General features: G+C 33.8%; 1 protein-coding gene across 1 annotated transcript; it reads left to right on the forward strand.

Moving 5' to 3' along the window:
- Positions 1-205: 205 nt before the first annotated feature.
- Positions 206-7,856, forward strand: LOC114752884 (DCN1-like protein 2). Its single transcript, XM_028941581.1, has 11 exons — positions 206-450; positions 1,211-1,272; positions 1,725-1,861; positions 3,547-3,605; positions 3,835-3,858; positions 4,717-4,799; positions 4,887-4,951; positions 5,093-5,142; positions 6,029-6,130; positions 6,238-6,297; positions 7,318-7,856. The coding sequence occupies exons 1-11, from the start codon at positions 448-450 to the stop codon at positions 7,450-7,452; spliced, it is 780 nt and encodes a 259-aa protein (XP_028797414.1). The 5' UTR covers positions 206-447; the 3' UTR covers positions 7,453-7,856.
- Positions 7,857-16,135: the final 8,279 nt, after the last annotated feature.

Below are 16,135 nucleotides of genomic sequence, written 5' to 3' on the forward strand. Positions count from 1 at the left end.
CTATGAAAACACATTTTCCAATAATTTAACCTCCACCTGCATTTAGTGCAGGGTTATAATCTTCCAATTATTAAATTAAATTAAAGTATGTTAGTTTGGAAATTAAATTAAAGTATGAATATTTAATACTCATGACCCACAGTATATTAGCTTTTTTTGTTTTTGTTTAAACAAAAACAGAAATATAGCCAACACATCACTCTCTTCAAGGTTCCAGTCTACTGAGAGCCAAAAAGGAGGGACCACGAAAGCAGACCAGAAGAATCGAAGGCAACGCACACCATCTTCAAGCATCAACCTCTCTTTCAGCTGAATCCGCTTTCGGAAACCTTGGTTTCAGACGAATCACAAACTCGACAGTCCCTGCCCTACTCTGCCTGCACCGGCTTGCAGGACAAGATCTCCGTCTTCCTCGAGGTTTTAGGGTTTTTGTTCTCCAACTCAACGATGGTAATTCTTTTTGAAGTTGATGATATGGTGTCGAAAAGTCCCAATTTTTGTTTGGGTGTCTGTTCTTGTTAGCCATATGACGGCAATCCCGTTCGTTTTTATCATGTGCCTCCCATTTGAACGTTTTTTAATTTTTTTTTTCTTACGTTTTTTAACTGATAGATGAAGTGAACTTTTCTTTCTGAATTTTCTGGGTAAGTTCGGAGATTCGAGAAGTTATATGTTGGCAATCGATTTTTTTTTTTTTCCTTTCAATCTTATCTTCCTCCTTTCAAGTTTTTTCCCTGTGGGGTGAAGTAGCTTCTTCTAATAACGATTGAAGTAAAACTTTTTCTAATTTTTTGGGTGACTTTCAAGATTGAGGAAGTCATAGCATCATTAAAATTCAGTGCAGTGCATATATTGTTAGTTCGCGTCCTTATGCCTGACAATTACGCGAATGAAGTAGCATCTTTTACTGACTTCTAAGGTGAACTTTTCTCCGAAGTTGTCAAGTTTCAAGGCTAGGGAAAATTATTGGAGTCGTCAAAATTTAGCACTCCGAATATATTTTTACCTTTTCTCCGTGGTTAGAAGGTTATGATGCTTATATATGCTAGTAAACACTTTTCAGTTATGATTTTCTCCCATTTTATCAGTTTGCTTAGAGTTATAGTTTTGTTAATCAACTTCATTACTCATGTTTGATTATCAAAATTGCGTAGATAACTGACATAAATGAAATTTATGACTTACTGATTACCTGTTCTACTTTTGACAGCACAAACTGGGGAGAGGACACCGTGATAAACTCCAGCAGTTCATGACCATAACTGGAGCTAGGTAATGAATCGCTTATGACTTTTGACTGCATTTGGTTTGCTTCCAATTTATCATTTACCTTTTGAGTCTAGTAATTTATTTTATATCTTGTGTATGTGTGGGTTGGGCAATGTGGGTTTCGGGATGATTGCAGACAAAAGAATGGGGATATATATTTTCTTTTCTGTAGACTTGAAAATTACGCATTTATTAATTTGATTGCTTCACCATATGTTTTCAGGGATTTGCATGCTTTTAATAATAAACACACACACACTGTCAGTCACTCTCTCTTAGGACACTGTAGAATTTTCGTATGCAACGGTGTGGATAATGTAGTTACTATCTGGTACTAACACTGAGATATATGGAATTAGTTGGTTGGGTTCCGATGGATATTCATAGGAATTTCCTGCATTACACATTTTTTAAACTCTTTTCATCACTGAAAAAATCTAATTATGTATGTGTAGTGAGAAAGTGGCTCTTCAGGCGTTGAAGGCTAGTGACTGGCATCTTGAAGGAGCATTTGATGTGTTTTACAGCCAGCCGCAGCTTAAAACAGTAGCTGATTCCAGACACTTGGAGAAGCTTTACAATAGATATAAAGGTTAGCGATGAAGCAAAAAGTTAAAGACACTAAAATCTTGCAACTGATGCTACAAACCTGTTGGTGAATCGTTTTAATATCAGCGGCAAATTGAGCATAAAAATCTTGTGCCATTCATGTTTAGTCATGTCTTTGTTCTAAAATTTAGTGGCTATAAAGTACTTGTGTCATTGGATGTATTCAGTTCTCATATCTGTACTTTTTCTGGTACCATCTTTGCTGTTTTCTAATTTAACTAGACACGTTTGCTCATGTATTGCTTGGAGTTGAAAAAATTAGCTCCACTAATTTATTGATTATGAATCGTATGACTTACTGTAGTTTTCTTGTATGTATTGGTATATTGGTTCTGAATATTTTAATGTACTGGATCTTCATAATGCTACTTGCATGATATACTAGATTGATCCTTTTTCTCCCCTTTCAATGTATTTATTTACTTGTTATAGCCTTAAATGATCTTAACACTCCATTGATTTGTTAAGAGGAAGAGAACATTTAAAGATTATATCTATTTGTATCCTCTGGTTGTTTGTTGTGGAAAACTTGCTGCTTCCCAAGGTTGCATTCTATTGCATAGGAATAGCTTTTGGCTAGGATATGTGTTTATGTTGTTTTAAGGGAGTAACGTCGTTTAGCCTGCCCATCCCCAATTAATTGCCTCTTGTCTGCCAGAACCAGAATTATTTCTCAAGCTAGAAAGTCCACTCCTATGATAAACCAACAGAAATTACTGATTAATGCCTTGGTTGTACTCCCTCCAATCCTTATTATAAGGGCACTTTTAACTACCTCACCGGAACCAAGGAAAGGTGGTTAATTCATTAACTTTGTCTGAAAATGAAATAAATTTCTATTTTTGACCATATTTGAGCTGAGAATTTTCAAATTTGCATTTCATTCTCTCTCATAGTGACTTTAAAAAGGGGCTATATGCAAAAAATTTAATCAGTATCCCATCTAGTAACTTATAATAAGGACCATCCATTCATTCTAAAAGGTGCCTTATAATAAGGACTGGAGCAAATATTTATTTCAGAGAAAATATCACAAAATTTTATGGCAAAGTGCACCTTTGATCTTTTAATTTTACACAAGGCTTCATTCAGGTCCCTTGATTTGATAAAATGTCTTTTCATTTCTTTAACCCTAACATCGTTAGTTCCATTAACAAAAATGGCTGAGATTACAATTTTAAATGTTCGCAAAAACATTAACAAATGGTGATATATTAAGTTTAATTTTTAAAAATAATTATTGGAACAAAAAATATCATTTGAGACTGACAGTGTTAGGGTTAGAGGACTAAAAAGATATTTCATAAAATTAAGGGACTAAACTGAAAACTTGTACTAAATGAGATGACCGAAGTTGCACTTTTGCCAAATTTTATCCAGTCTTCTTTGGACGCAAGACTTGATCTTTGTGCTCAACAATTTTTGGGAACTTCAAATCTTGATATTCTGGATCTCGAGTTGGTTATTCCAATTGGACAATTTTTACTGAATGGAACCAGCCCATTGTTTGAATGAGATTAAAGGATGTGGAAGATATTGTGGGTTTGAAACTTGTGCTATTGAATTCATTTACTTAGTTTTCCATTGTTGATATGTGGTTTTTGCTTATGTAAACGTGGTACGCAGTGCCTGTATTAATTTTTTTTTTTGGCACTAATTTCCATGCAGATCCATATGTTGACATGATATTGGCTGATGGTATCACTCTTCTTTGCAATGATCTCCAGGTTGCTTTTTGAAAATGCAATTTTTTGAATCATGGATGCCTGTTTGAACTTTTCAGTTGGCAGGAACTTGCTGGTTAATTAGATGTATCATATACAGTGCACACCATATGGGTGTTTTAGCATTTTTTTTTCTCTTTTTTTTTTAATGCTTTTGATTTGCTTCAAAGGTTAATAAAATCATTTTCGTTTTGTACTCTAATTTATTTATTTTTTAATTTTTTTGGTACAGGTGGATCCTCAAGATATAGTGATGGTATGGCTTTGCTTTCTAATAGTATTTATTCATCTAGATTCTGTGTAATTTCTTAGGTTTATTTATTTTCTCCTTTAACTTAGTGTATGAAGTATAAATTGGAATAGTGTATGAAGTATAAATTGGAAAGCCAGCATTGTTTAAACTGTGATCAATAAAGGTAATAATACATAATAACGTAAAATTCAGTATTGTATTAAAAAATTTGGGTTAATACATTGTTAGTCCTTATAGTTTGATTGAACTTTGATTTTAGTCTCTGTAGTTTTAAATCATGATTTTTGGTCCCTATAGTTTCATAAGGACTTGGTCTAAATTTAATGGTGTTAACTAAAAGTTAAAAATTCGTTAAAACTACATGGATTAAAACCAAAACTTGTTAGAAGTAATAGGCACTAGAGGAGTTTTAGTTTTGTTGACTGTATTTTTAGCGAGTTTTGATTTGGTCCCTATATTTAGTGGCATTAAACATGGAAACTATAGGGAACAAAAATTATGATATGAAACTACAGGGCCAAAACCAAAATTCAATCAAACTGTAAAGACCAATAATGATATTAACTCCAAAACAATTTAGATGTGCATGCATGAGTTGCATATTCACAAACTATGATTTATTGTTGTGTCAAAATTTTCGGATGTCTAAAGGATATTTAAAGTAGCAAAGGTAACATATTGTTTCTTGTAAACAGGAATGATAATGTTCTCACTCATAAATGCTGATGCATGATGAATTTAGATTTCCTCTGGTAGACTGTTGCAATTCTAAAATTTTTTCACATAAAATGTACGTTTCTGTTTAAAGTTTATGTTGTTGTAGGAATGCTTTTGGTAACTTGCGATATTGGCATCTTGCAGTTAGTTCTTTCATGGCACATGAAGGCTGGCACCATGTGTGAATTCTCCAAGCAGGAATTTATTGGTGGTTTACAATCTTTGGGGTAAAGCTTTCCATGTTTTTGTCAAAATAAGTTTAAATCTTACTCTTCAGTGTCTGATACCCAGTTGATATCTGTACAAAATTTCAGGGTAGATTCCATAGAGAAGTTTCGTGAAAGAATACCATATATGCGCTCTGAGCTTAAGGATGAACGTATGTATGATAGTACAAATACAGTTCATAGATTCAAAATCCAAACTAGCTATAGTTGATATATTTCATCTCATTAGAAATTATGTTCAATGACTGTTGAAGAAGCTCCCTGAAATATATCTACATTTTTGGATTGTTCAGAGAAATTCCGTGAGATATATAACTTCGCTTTTGGCTGGGCAAAAGAGAAGGTATGTTATGTTCCCATTGTTGCCTTAACATCAGTTTGTGCTGGACGTGATATCTGTTGGATGTTCCCAATCTTGTTCTTCTGAGTTCTGAGGTTCATTATTCTGTGGTCTGTTTCTTTGTTAGCCAACTCAGCTTGTTTCTGCTTATTTCTTCTTTATTTGCTGCATTTTTCTGTCTCTATAGTATTTGGAGCTCTGCCCTTTTTCAGTCACTGGGGATTATAATTAGTTACTATCATCCTATCCATATGCAGAACCTTCTTTACTAGTGATGATGACCTACCGAATTCTTGTGGGTATGTGGCATCTTCTGGATACTCTAGAGCTGCTTCATGTCCTTCTACAGTGTTCAAAACTCAATTAAACTATTGGAGTATACAGGATGGTTAATGACTCATGATTTCACTTTAGTATGAACTTGTTTTCTGTGTTTGAAGTCATAATCTTTCAAGTCTAGGTTTTCTGAGAATCACTTGTTATGGTTTAGTGTCTTACTGACAACGTGAATCCATTTACAAAATTAAAAGAAAAAAAATCTCAAAGTGGTGATATTCATAGTATAATGATGTGAGTCTATTTTAGAAATTTGAGGGAGGTATAAGTTGAAAAGACAAACACATTCACTGCTGCTACCATGAGCGAAGGTTCCGAGATTAGGCAGAATAGTAAATTGATGCTAATTAGTCTGGGTATATCCTATTAAGTGTCAGATCAATTTCAGTCACAGACCACTTGCTTGGGCATAAAACATGGACATATTTCCATAACTTAGATCGCTGTAAGCCTGCAACATTGAGTACTGAGTTTTGGACACGCATGCAGTTATATTTTGGTTGTGTATGTACTTCAAGATAGATGCTATACGAATTTGATTTCCCTATTTCAGGGTCAGAAGTCTCTGGCTTTGGATACAGCTATTGGAATGTGGCAACTACTATTTGCGGAAAAGCAGTGGCCACTGGTTGATCACTGGTGCCACTTCTTACAGGTAATTTACTAATTATTAGACTGATACAAGTTTTCATCTCTCAAGGGTTGTAACTTTGTTGGAACTTTCTGTATTTTTCTTCTTTTCTTTTTTTGTGATTTACTCAGGCCCGGCATAACAAAGCAATCTCTAGGGACACGTGGGCTCAACTATTGGAGTTTGCTAAGGTAAACTTTTAAAGCATCGGAAGACAGCTTAGCTGGTATTGGTTTCTTGAAAATAAAGAATAAGGAATCTTTTATTCTTTTTTGCTGTCCTTTTTGATGCCTATGTCTGACCAACTTGCTAATGGTAGCTATTATTGGCGTGGTGGAATATGAGGGGTTTGGTTTTTAACCCTTTTCATAGGTTTCCCTTGTGCTCTTTTCAGTCAAGTAAAGCTGAATGGTTGATAGGGCTCGTAAAATACCAGCCCATTGGCTCTTAAATTATGCAAAAATCAGCCACTTGCTGTGGCAGCTGCCAGTCAGCGAGCACCACAGCTATGGCAGCCCCTTTAGCACCATTACAGTTTTAATCAATATGATAATATATCGGATAAGGAATCATCACAATATCATCACATTCTTTGTTTGTTGGGTTTGCAAGGGAAATGATAATAAATATATGTATGATTACTTTCCTTTGCAATGCCTAAAACATGGCTGAGCCTTGGCAAAACAAAACATGATAACTTTCCCCTTCCACTTGTGAAGGGAACCGAAGCATAAATTTTTGTTTGTTGACGTACTTTTTTTTGGGGGGAGGGGGTGTTAGAGGTGTTTAACGATGGGCCTCCAACCCTAAGTAACGGGATGTGGGAATGGGGACAATGAAAAATTACAAGACATTTCGCCAACCCGAAGGCCCGTCTGTTGAGTTTGGTGTCCATTGTTTGAGTTGGAAACCCAGGCTTTTTCGACCATGCTTAGGGAATCACAAATCAAGCTGAAGTAATCTTGCTGGTCCTTTTTTGACGTCCGTTTGTTGTGGGACAAAACATGAGTTTAGTATCTTAGATTTATTTTATTTAGTTCATTAAAAACATGAAATTTGGATATTTTCTACGGGGAAAGAAGAGTTCCTTCAGATGTTTTTGTCCGTGCATCTGGTGGCAAAACCTAAAGAACTTTATCTGAAGTTGTGCTTTTTTGGTATTGATTTTATGTATCATTGAAACCATACATTTTTAATGCTCTGTTTTGCAGACTGTCGACCTAAACTTATCTAATTATGATGCTGAAGGTGCCTGGCCATATCTTATTGATGATTTTGTTGAATATTTGCACGAAAACGGCATCATCCAAAAGGGTGAGGGTGCTGATAGTAGCCTAAAACTATGATGCATTTTCTGAGGTGTCCATTGAAGAGTATATGAATATGCTCTGGCTTCTGGGTGTGATATGATTTGTAAAATTGTGGTTGAACATCTCTTTGCCGTTAAGGAGAATTTATTCAGTCAATCCAAAAGGGAAAAGGGGTTGTGGCATCTAGCTTGGACTCGTTATTGCTGACACTTAGTAATAACATCATTTTCTTCAGATTGACGGTATAATTTTGTGAATTTTCTGGGAAAATGTGTTATCAAGCCATGTAACCCAACTGGTTTTCTGGATTTCTTTTTATATTTTTTATTTTAATTGATATTTCTAGGTTGATGTCTTATTCTGTCCCAAAAAAAAAATTGTGGCGTCAGTGACTGTTTGAAGTATTCATGAGAATGAATAGAGGGAGATTTGTCTGAAAATGAAGAGGATTATGTTGCTTCAGTTTTTTAGGTCCATTAGGGGGTTGAACGTTCATGCTTCTTGGCTTTGTGTTGTCCCTGATGGAAGTCTGGAGAATGGAAGTAGAAGCGAGGGTGGAAGTCAGATTTTTGTTTGGTGTGCCTATGGCTGAATATGAAAAGACTGTCACACGCTTGTTCATAACATTTCAAGTCATTTTTATCCCTTTGATTTTTTAACCCTAAGCTAAAGGTCCGTTTGATCTGAGGAGGGCACCACGGTCTGCCGCTTGGTAAGCTCCAGTGACGGCAATTGAGTGCTTGTTTAGTAGGGCGTTTCGTTTCAGCAGGCAAAAAGTAGTTCATAGACCTGGAAGGTCAGGCAAATTTGGGAGTAATTTGTAGCAACTTTTGATCAATCTGATTTATGAGTCAAATTTGTTTTTTTAAGTATGATTGTAGAACAGCATTTAAACTTTACGTGTGACGTGTAAAAACAGTTGTTTGGAGTTAAATATGTTCTTATGTTTATCTATGTATATATTTCGTGTGTTTACTGATTACTTTTTAATTATTTATTTTTAATATTTTATTAAGTAAAAATAATTTTAACAGTTTTTATAATATTTTTAATTTTTAATATTATTTTTTAATTTTATTTTTACATAAATTGTGTGGAGTATATCATTCAATTAATTATATGATATTATTTGGTTTAAAAATGTTCACAATTTTAACTTTAAATATATTTTATTCATTAAATATAATTTTTTCCTGTTATAATTATGTAAAATTATTATAGTGTAAATTTATATTTTTAATCATTTTTTATAATTTAATAAAAGTTATACTTATTTTTGTCATTCTACAAATTAAATTTATTTTTCAATTATAATTCAAACAATTTTTTTTACTTTAGAAAGTAATTTTTATAAAATTTAGTATAGAATTTAATTGTTGAATTGATTTTAGTTCTAAATATAAGACTTATTTTTCATATTTATCAATTTTTTTTAAATTATTTTGATGGATACTCCCTCAACTATAATCAAGTAGAAGAAGGAGGGAGAATATCAAGAAAGATGATTATGGTATTTTAGAAAAAAAAAATATCATATTTCTTATAATTAATTAATTTATTTAAATTTTTTCAATCTAATCAAATTAGTTGAATATGTTTTATATTAAGAACTGGAGGAGTAATAAAGAAATTATTTTGGAAATAAATTTTGAAAAACTAAGACTCTTTGAATAATTATTATCAAAATCACTTTTTCATGTGTAAATTTACTAAAAAAATAAATAAATAATAAATATACAGATACAAGACCAATTTATTATTTACATAAATAATTAATAATTAATATGTATGTGCATTGATAAAGCCATGGTTTTTTCACTCAAAAAGTAGAAAAAATGCATTCTTGAAAAATCATGTTTTAGTCTCCAAGCCATGGTTTTAAGGAGTATTCAAACATTTTTTCCACAAAATATATTATACTCTAAATCTATTACTACCGGTCCTAAATATAAAAGTTAGTTGACTAATTTGAGGAGATTAAAGAAATAAGTTGAGTTATTTATTTGTAATAAATATCTATTGCCTTTTCAAAAAATATCCTTACTAATTAAGTATATTGGTTATTGGTTAGAACTACTACTATTAGAAGGGTTACCTTAGGAAAAAATGCATAAATATGAAAGACAAAGTGGATTGGGTTTTATATTTAGGATCAAAATAAAAAATAAATAAGGTCTTATATTAAGGATCGGGAGTAGTATCTTAAATCACTTTTTCCAAAAGCTAATTATATTGGCAAGAAATCATGGTTTTGGTACAAGTTAGAGATAACAACTTCTGATGATCATTTTTTCCCGCAAAATCTATTCTACTCGAGAACAAATTTTTCACACAATTTATTATACTAAAAATCTATTCTTCAAAAACTAATCCAAACGCACTACTTTGGACATTTAATGAATTTATGATACCTTATAGTCTACTCCCTCCGTTTCTTATTATAAGAGACATTTGATACTTATGGCATGTTTTTATATTTAAGAGACACTTAAAAGTTATCTCTACTTTTTTGTGTTGATTTTCTATTTTACCCATATTTATTGTCTCTAGCTCACACTCTCTCTTCCTCTCACTTCTCTCTCTTTTAATAATTTAATTGTTTTCTCTAATGCTCTCTCTCTTTATTAATGAGGGTATTTTTGGAAAAAAAAATTATACTTTTCAGACATTGATTGTTTTCAACCAATTTTAACTATTTTTTTATCAACGTAATTTGGTTATTCGTCTCTTATAATAAGTAACGGAGGGAGTATTAAACAAGTTGTATTTAATATTACTTTGTTACAGAGTTAATATATTAAATTATGATTGGCAAAAGAAATTAATATATTAAATTATGAATAGCCACCCTTAATAAATTAAATCATGATTGGCAAAAGAAATTATGATTGGCAGGTACATGCACTCTTTTTTTTTTTTTTTTTATGTTGCATACAAATACATTTACTCTATGAGCATACTCCTCTGGTCTCGTTTATAAGACAGAGATATAAAGTTTTTTTTTTTAAAGTTATAAATCAATTCATTAAATTTTTAACATGAATATACTATCTTGTCTTTCATTTATTATAGTGTACTATATAGTTATCTTTGAAATAAGTGAACGAGACATATACATATAAGCAAGATCAAAGAGCCATGTCCAAGTATCCTCCAAGTGTCGGCGGCTGTGGTGATCGAGCATGTTGTGCTGGAGGCTCTCTCTCTCTCTCTATATACACACACACACATATCTGATTTTTTTCTGGGTTGGTTTGTTGATCAGAAGGGCACAAGTATGAATGGCCAGAAACGGTGGGATTGGATGCTGAAAAGGCAATAAGCTTAATCAATGAGGAAAACCCATATGTGACAGTGGTGAAGGTGTTAATTAAGTGGCCTGTTGACTTCCGCTGCAACCGTGTTTACCTCGACGTCCGACGTTCCACCAATAAGGTTGTCTCCGTCCCCATGATCGGTTGACTCAGATCACTTCGACCCCTTCATCATAACAAAACAAATGTTCCCGACAAATAAACAATCAAATAATGTCCTTTATTAATTTATGTGTGACTTTCTAGTTAGTGCCTCTCTATTGGCTTACATATATGTACGAGATGAGACATTATGATCTCATCCTATGAATAAGAGGTTCTTAGTTATCCTATGCTATGAATATGATCCCCCCATTTGTTTTCATCAGCAGCAAGTACGGCTTTCTCTCATTGTTCAAGACATGACAACTTCAAATCAAAGAAAGCTCTAAGAAAACCAAAAATGCGAACTTTCAAATGTAATCTAAAGGACTTTATTGAGATAGCAAGAGAAATAGAAGAACTACATTATTACCATTATTTATCGATGATAAAGAATTGGCAGCATGAAATGTCTGGAAACAGTATTAGATGTTCACAACTCGCATCTTTAATTATTCCTCAAGTGTCAGTTATATTATGTGATTACATTACGTTGCACGTCCCTTTTTTTTTTTTTTTTAAACAAGAACTTGCACATCTTTATCCACACCCAATCCGAACCAAAATCTATTACCCTAATTGGCGTAGCATAAAAGGAAATTAATTTGAAGAGATTCAATCACCACAGCCCACAGGGATTCGCCTTTTTTTTTTTTTTTTGCTAAAGCATAGGTATACTCCTATTGAAAACAATCCTATTCGAGACACTATCGGGCACTAAATATGAACACCTCTTCTAATAAAGATTCGAATCTTAGTTCGTCATGTTGTGAGGGATTAGTCCCTTCCGTTAGACTCAATCCTTATTGGTGGCATTCACCTTATGGCTTATGGAATCGTTAGATGATTATAACTACCTCTTGAATTGATTTTTCATAGTTGTAGTGATAATCTTCTACTTTACCTATAAAATCTTGCAATATCTTGTCAAAACGTGTCGGGTTGCTTATTACTCCTCCGGTCCTAAATATAAAACTCATTTACTAATTACACTATAAAATGGGTCTTATATTTAGGATCAGAGGGACTAATATAATATCCAATTGGCAAGTAATTAAATGGCTATCCAATTAATACTTAATACTATGAAACTACTGGCAGAGGGGCGGCATCAATGCTATTGGAAAAAAAATCGCAAATGGAGTTTGACAAACAAATTATTTACAATATTCCTTAAAATCTGATGTATGTAACACACATTATTTTGGAACTAAAACATTCACCCTATTATGTAACACACTATTTATCTAACTAAAACATTCTCTATCTTTGTGAATTTAATTATTTTAATGACACAATAATTGTGGCTGCTCCTTTCACATTTATATATAAGAAAAACGTTTGATATGATATTTGATCTTTCGAATTTGTTCTCATTTTGGTTTCGTTCTCTCAAATTTTATTTCAGTTCCCAAGGAGAATATTATGCAAATAAGATGACTAAAGGGGGTTTGAACTTATCACCTGCGGGCACACCAAAAAAATTATAACCAACCAAACCATCCAATCCTTTAATTATATAATATGAAGAAAAATGTATGTAACAAAATAAATGCAAGTGCTCAAGTGTGAATCAATAAGTAAAATAAGAATATTCAGTACAGTCATAATCAATATCCTTATATGGGATGTCATGTGCATAGTGATGCTTTCTATAAGGGTATTTTCTACTTAGAACTAAGTAGTATAACAATTATTTCCTTCCTCTCTCCCCTTTTTCTTTCCCTTTTTCTAAACTAACTTTTCTACCATCTAATTTTTTTTCTCCCTTTTTAAAAATTTCCTTCTCTCTCTTTTTTTTTCCCTAAAATTGCAGAGAAGCTAAATACAACAAATAAATATCAATAAAGAAATTTAAAAAAAAAACCCAATCTTTCAGTAGCTCCAAAAATGTCCATAATTGAAGAATGGCTGAACATGTAGAAGTGCAGTTTTCACAAAATTGGGTCCAAAAGTTCAATTTCTGCCAAAACTCTCGGTCAAAGTGTAATTTTCGCAACAAGTAAATCCTTGGCGTTGCAACATTGATGGCACATGTGATGCATGCGCTGAAACTTCCACCGGCACGTGGAAGAGCATGGAAGTTCTATTTGCTGTGAAAATTCAGATTCCGGCCGAGTTAGTCAGTGAGATTCCAAAGGTAGCAGTTGTGAGATGATTGCCGTAAACGACGGGATTTGATGGCAGCTTCTTGGCTCACTGAACAGCATCGCATGGGAAGGAGTTGGGCGGTCGTTTGGTCTCAAAATCCAAGGGATCTGGCCATGTTTGTGCCGATGAAGATGATGGCGGTGGAGGTACAGTGTTCCGGCGTCACTAAGTAGATGCACGAAAGAGTGAAATGGTGGCTGTGGGAGGTTTTAGATTTAGGTCATGTTTAGTTGCTCACAAAGAGAGTTTTGGCATAGGAAAAGAGATGGGAATTTGCTCTCATGCCAAATTGATGTAAAATAAGAAGAAAAAATGAGGAAGAGAAGATATCATAGGAGGGAAAGAAGAGGTAGAAGAGAAAAATAGAACGGAGGAAAAGTTAGTAGAGAAAATGACAAAGAATAATAACTGTAATTTAATTTAATATTCAAGTATGCAATCTAATGAGAAAACTAGAGTTACTTATACTAAAATAATAATAAAATTGACAATAATAATAACAAAAAACTAATCCTACTAATAAAGTAATAAAATACTGACAAATCTAAATAAATCCTAAAAATCTAAATAATTCAAATATCCTAGACATATAATAAAATCATAGTTATCATCACATCATTAGTATTAGATGCTCTTCGTGTTATGTAGTTCTCATTTAATTTTGTATCGTTTTTAAGTGTTCTTTTATATATTCCAAAGCTAATTCTTAACCACAGGTATCGGATACTTCCAAAAACACGAAGTGTGCATGGGTGTGTGTATACATACGTAGAAAAATATATATATTGCGTTTACAATGCCTATAGTTCCCTTGAGAGCTAGATCAACCAAGTACATGATTCATCATTAAGGATAAAACTATATTGCTGAGACTTGAAGTTCTACTGTTTAATTAGCACAATCGACGGGAGCAAAATAAACTTCTCTCTGACCTACGTCAAAGTCAATCTGAGCCACGGTTTCCATAAATGGAATTTCTATTTGTGGGAGACCTTGCAACAAGCAAGGCATATCACATAGTTGGATACGAAAGAATAAGTGCTGAGGTTTTAAGGAAATGTTGGCTCCTTAAAATAAACTCGAAGTTGGGAACATTCTTGATAGAGTTAGCACTGGTGTGACACGGATTGAATTGAGGGTTTTGCACTATCCACTGGTGGTCGGCTCCAATGGCTTTTGTCACCAAAGTCTCAACCTCATCGTAAATGCGTGATCGAAGAAGTGTCATGTAGTGCCAGAATCAATTATTGGTGTTTATGTCGCTTTGATCAATCTACACTGTCTGTTGCCCAACGGATGATACTTCTCAACGACCATTTTACTTAGATAATTCAGCTCGCAAAACAAAGATTCATATATAATATCACTAGAACGTTTCATGCACAAATATTTAAAGCTTAAAGTCCTGAATTCTCCCACTTTATCTTATTTCAAGAATCATTTGGGCTCCCAAGTTCAAAACTTTAAAACAAAAATACGCGCACAAAACATATATAAATAATATTAATCTCAAAGTAAAAGAGAGAGATATATTATATATATACGCGCACAAACACCTTCAAGATTGAGGTGGTAAAAAGTGGGATGATTATTAGGATCGGTGATCATGGGAGTGGACCTCGACCCTATTTGGGATATGTCGGCTTCTTCTCTGAATCTCTACTCAGTCGCAACCTTTGCGTCGAAAGGAGGCAAACAGTAGGAAAATCTGCGACCAATCTGATTACCAATTGTGAAATTAGGGACAATTAAAGGACCATTACCTAGTCCAACAAGCCCTACCATGTGCCTATTAAACTTCCCAAGATTCTCATGTCCACATCCAATCCCAACACTGACTTAGGGAATGAAACAGATTGGCCATCACTAGTACCAAAACCGACAGAATCTGTGGCCAATGTAAGACTGATATCCATATGAGTAAAGGTACAAACACTGATTTGAGTTTCCGCATTTGTGCTGACGCTGAGGAAGAAGAGCACAGTTTCTTGAACTGCAAGACTCAGACTTGTAAGTGGAAGATTTTGTGGGATCAAACAATGAGACATCTTGATGGTAGCATTGAGGACAAGGTGAAGGTGAGCATTGGCCCCAAATCAGGTCGCTTCCTGTGTCTGCAACACTCCATCTTTCTACATCTTTCTACAGTGGGCTGCCAATGAAGATTTTCATAAGATAGCTTCCATCGTCTGGGATGATATCAGTTTGAGCCAACTGCTCCCTTATTTCAGCTGCATTATTGGACGAAGATTGGCGAAAACGATTGACTCGAGCCAGGGAACGCAATGCAGCGTTTTGAACTCGCTCCTAGTGGGTCGCCTTTGAAGAGTTGTACAAGGTGACAATGGCGAGTCACAATGAATGAGATCGATGTTGAAACCTTTCGGGAGCTTATTTGTTGCAGTGACATTGCACAAAGTTGAAAGATACAACAGGACAGGGCCCGGAAAGAGTGAAAGGTTGTCATGTTGGAAGAAGAAGAATGGTGGAGAAACACAAAGGAGAATTGATGGGTGAAGAAGGAAATATTAGGTGATTATTTTATATACAAGTTTTTCGTGATCTTTGGGTTATATATTAAGCCTTTCCTTCTACAAACTGAAACACGAAATATAAATAATTATGCTGACTCTGATTATAGGAATGTTCAAGTCAATGACAGGAACTCCTGAATGAGCGCCCGTGATTATGGAGTTCTCATTTTCATATTTTTCTGGTTTCATATCCAAATCCAAGCCTAATACTTTTCTCCCAGAAATAAAGCAAGTTGGCCGTGACTTGTTAATGTTAGTGTTGTCGATCGAGTGCTTTTGTTTTCTTGTTGCTCAAGATGTTTTGTAGCTTGCGTTGGCGTGCACGGTTATTAGATATAGGAAAAGCGACTTCAGATGGATAGATATAAGTATAGAGATAGAGAGATGAGTGAGGAAGGAGCTTGTAAAAGAAAATATGCACGCAAATGTTGAATTTTCTCAAATTGTTTTTGTCGTGTTTTCACGGTTAAGTTTTAATGTCTTGTGGGTAATAAATAGTATTTTTTTCAAAAAAAAAATGTAAAAATTTAAAAAACTGTATCACTTTTATCTATAAGATGTTAAATATCGCTCATCTTA

Source organism: Neltuma alba, unplaced genomic scaffold (genome assembly GCF_004799145.2).
Source record: "Neltuma alba isolate B1F8T4 unplaced genomic scaffold, ASM479914v2 tig00007588_pilon, whole genome shotgun sequence".
In the NCBI taxonomy this organism is placed as follows: domain Eukaryota; kingdom Viridiplantae; phylum Streptophyta; class Magnoliopsida; order Fabales; family Fabaceae; genus Neltuma; species Neltuma alba.

Bases quoted from the DNA above. Each gene is read 5' to 3' on its own strand.
- LOC114752884 (XM_028941581.1), top strand. The intron at 1,273-1,724 runs GTAATGAATCGC...ATGTATGTGTAG, and splicing joins ATGACCATAACTGGAGCTAG to TGAGAAAGTGGCTCTTCAGG. The intron at 3,606-3,834 runs GTTGCTTTTTGA...TTTTTGGTACAG, and splicing joins TTCTTTGCAATGATCTCCAG to GTGGATCCTCAAGATATAGT.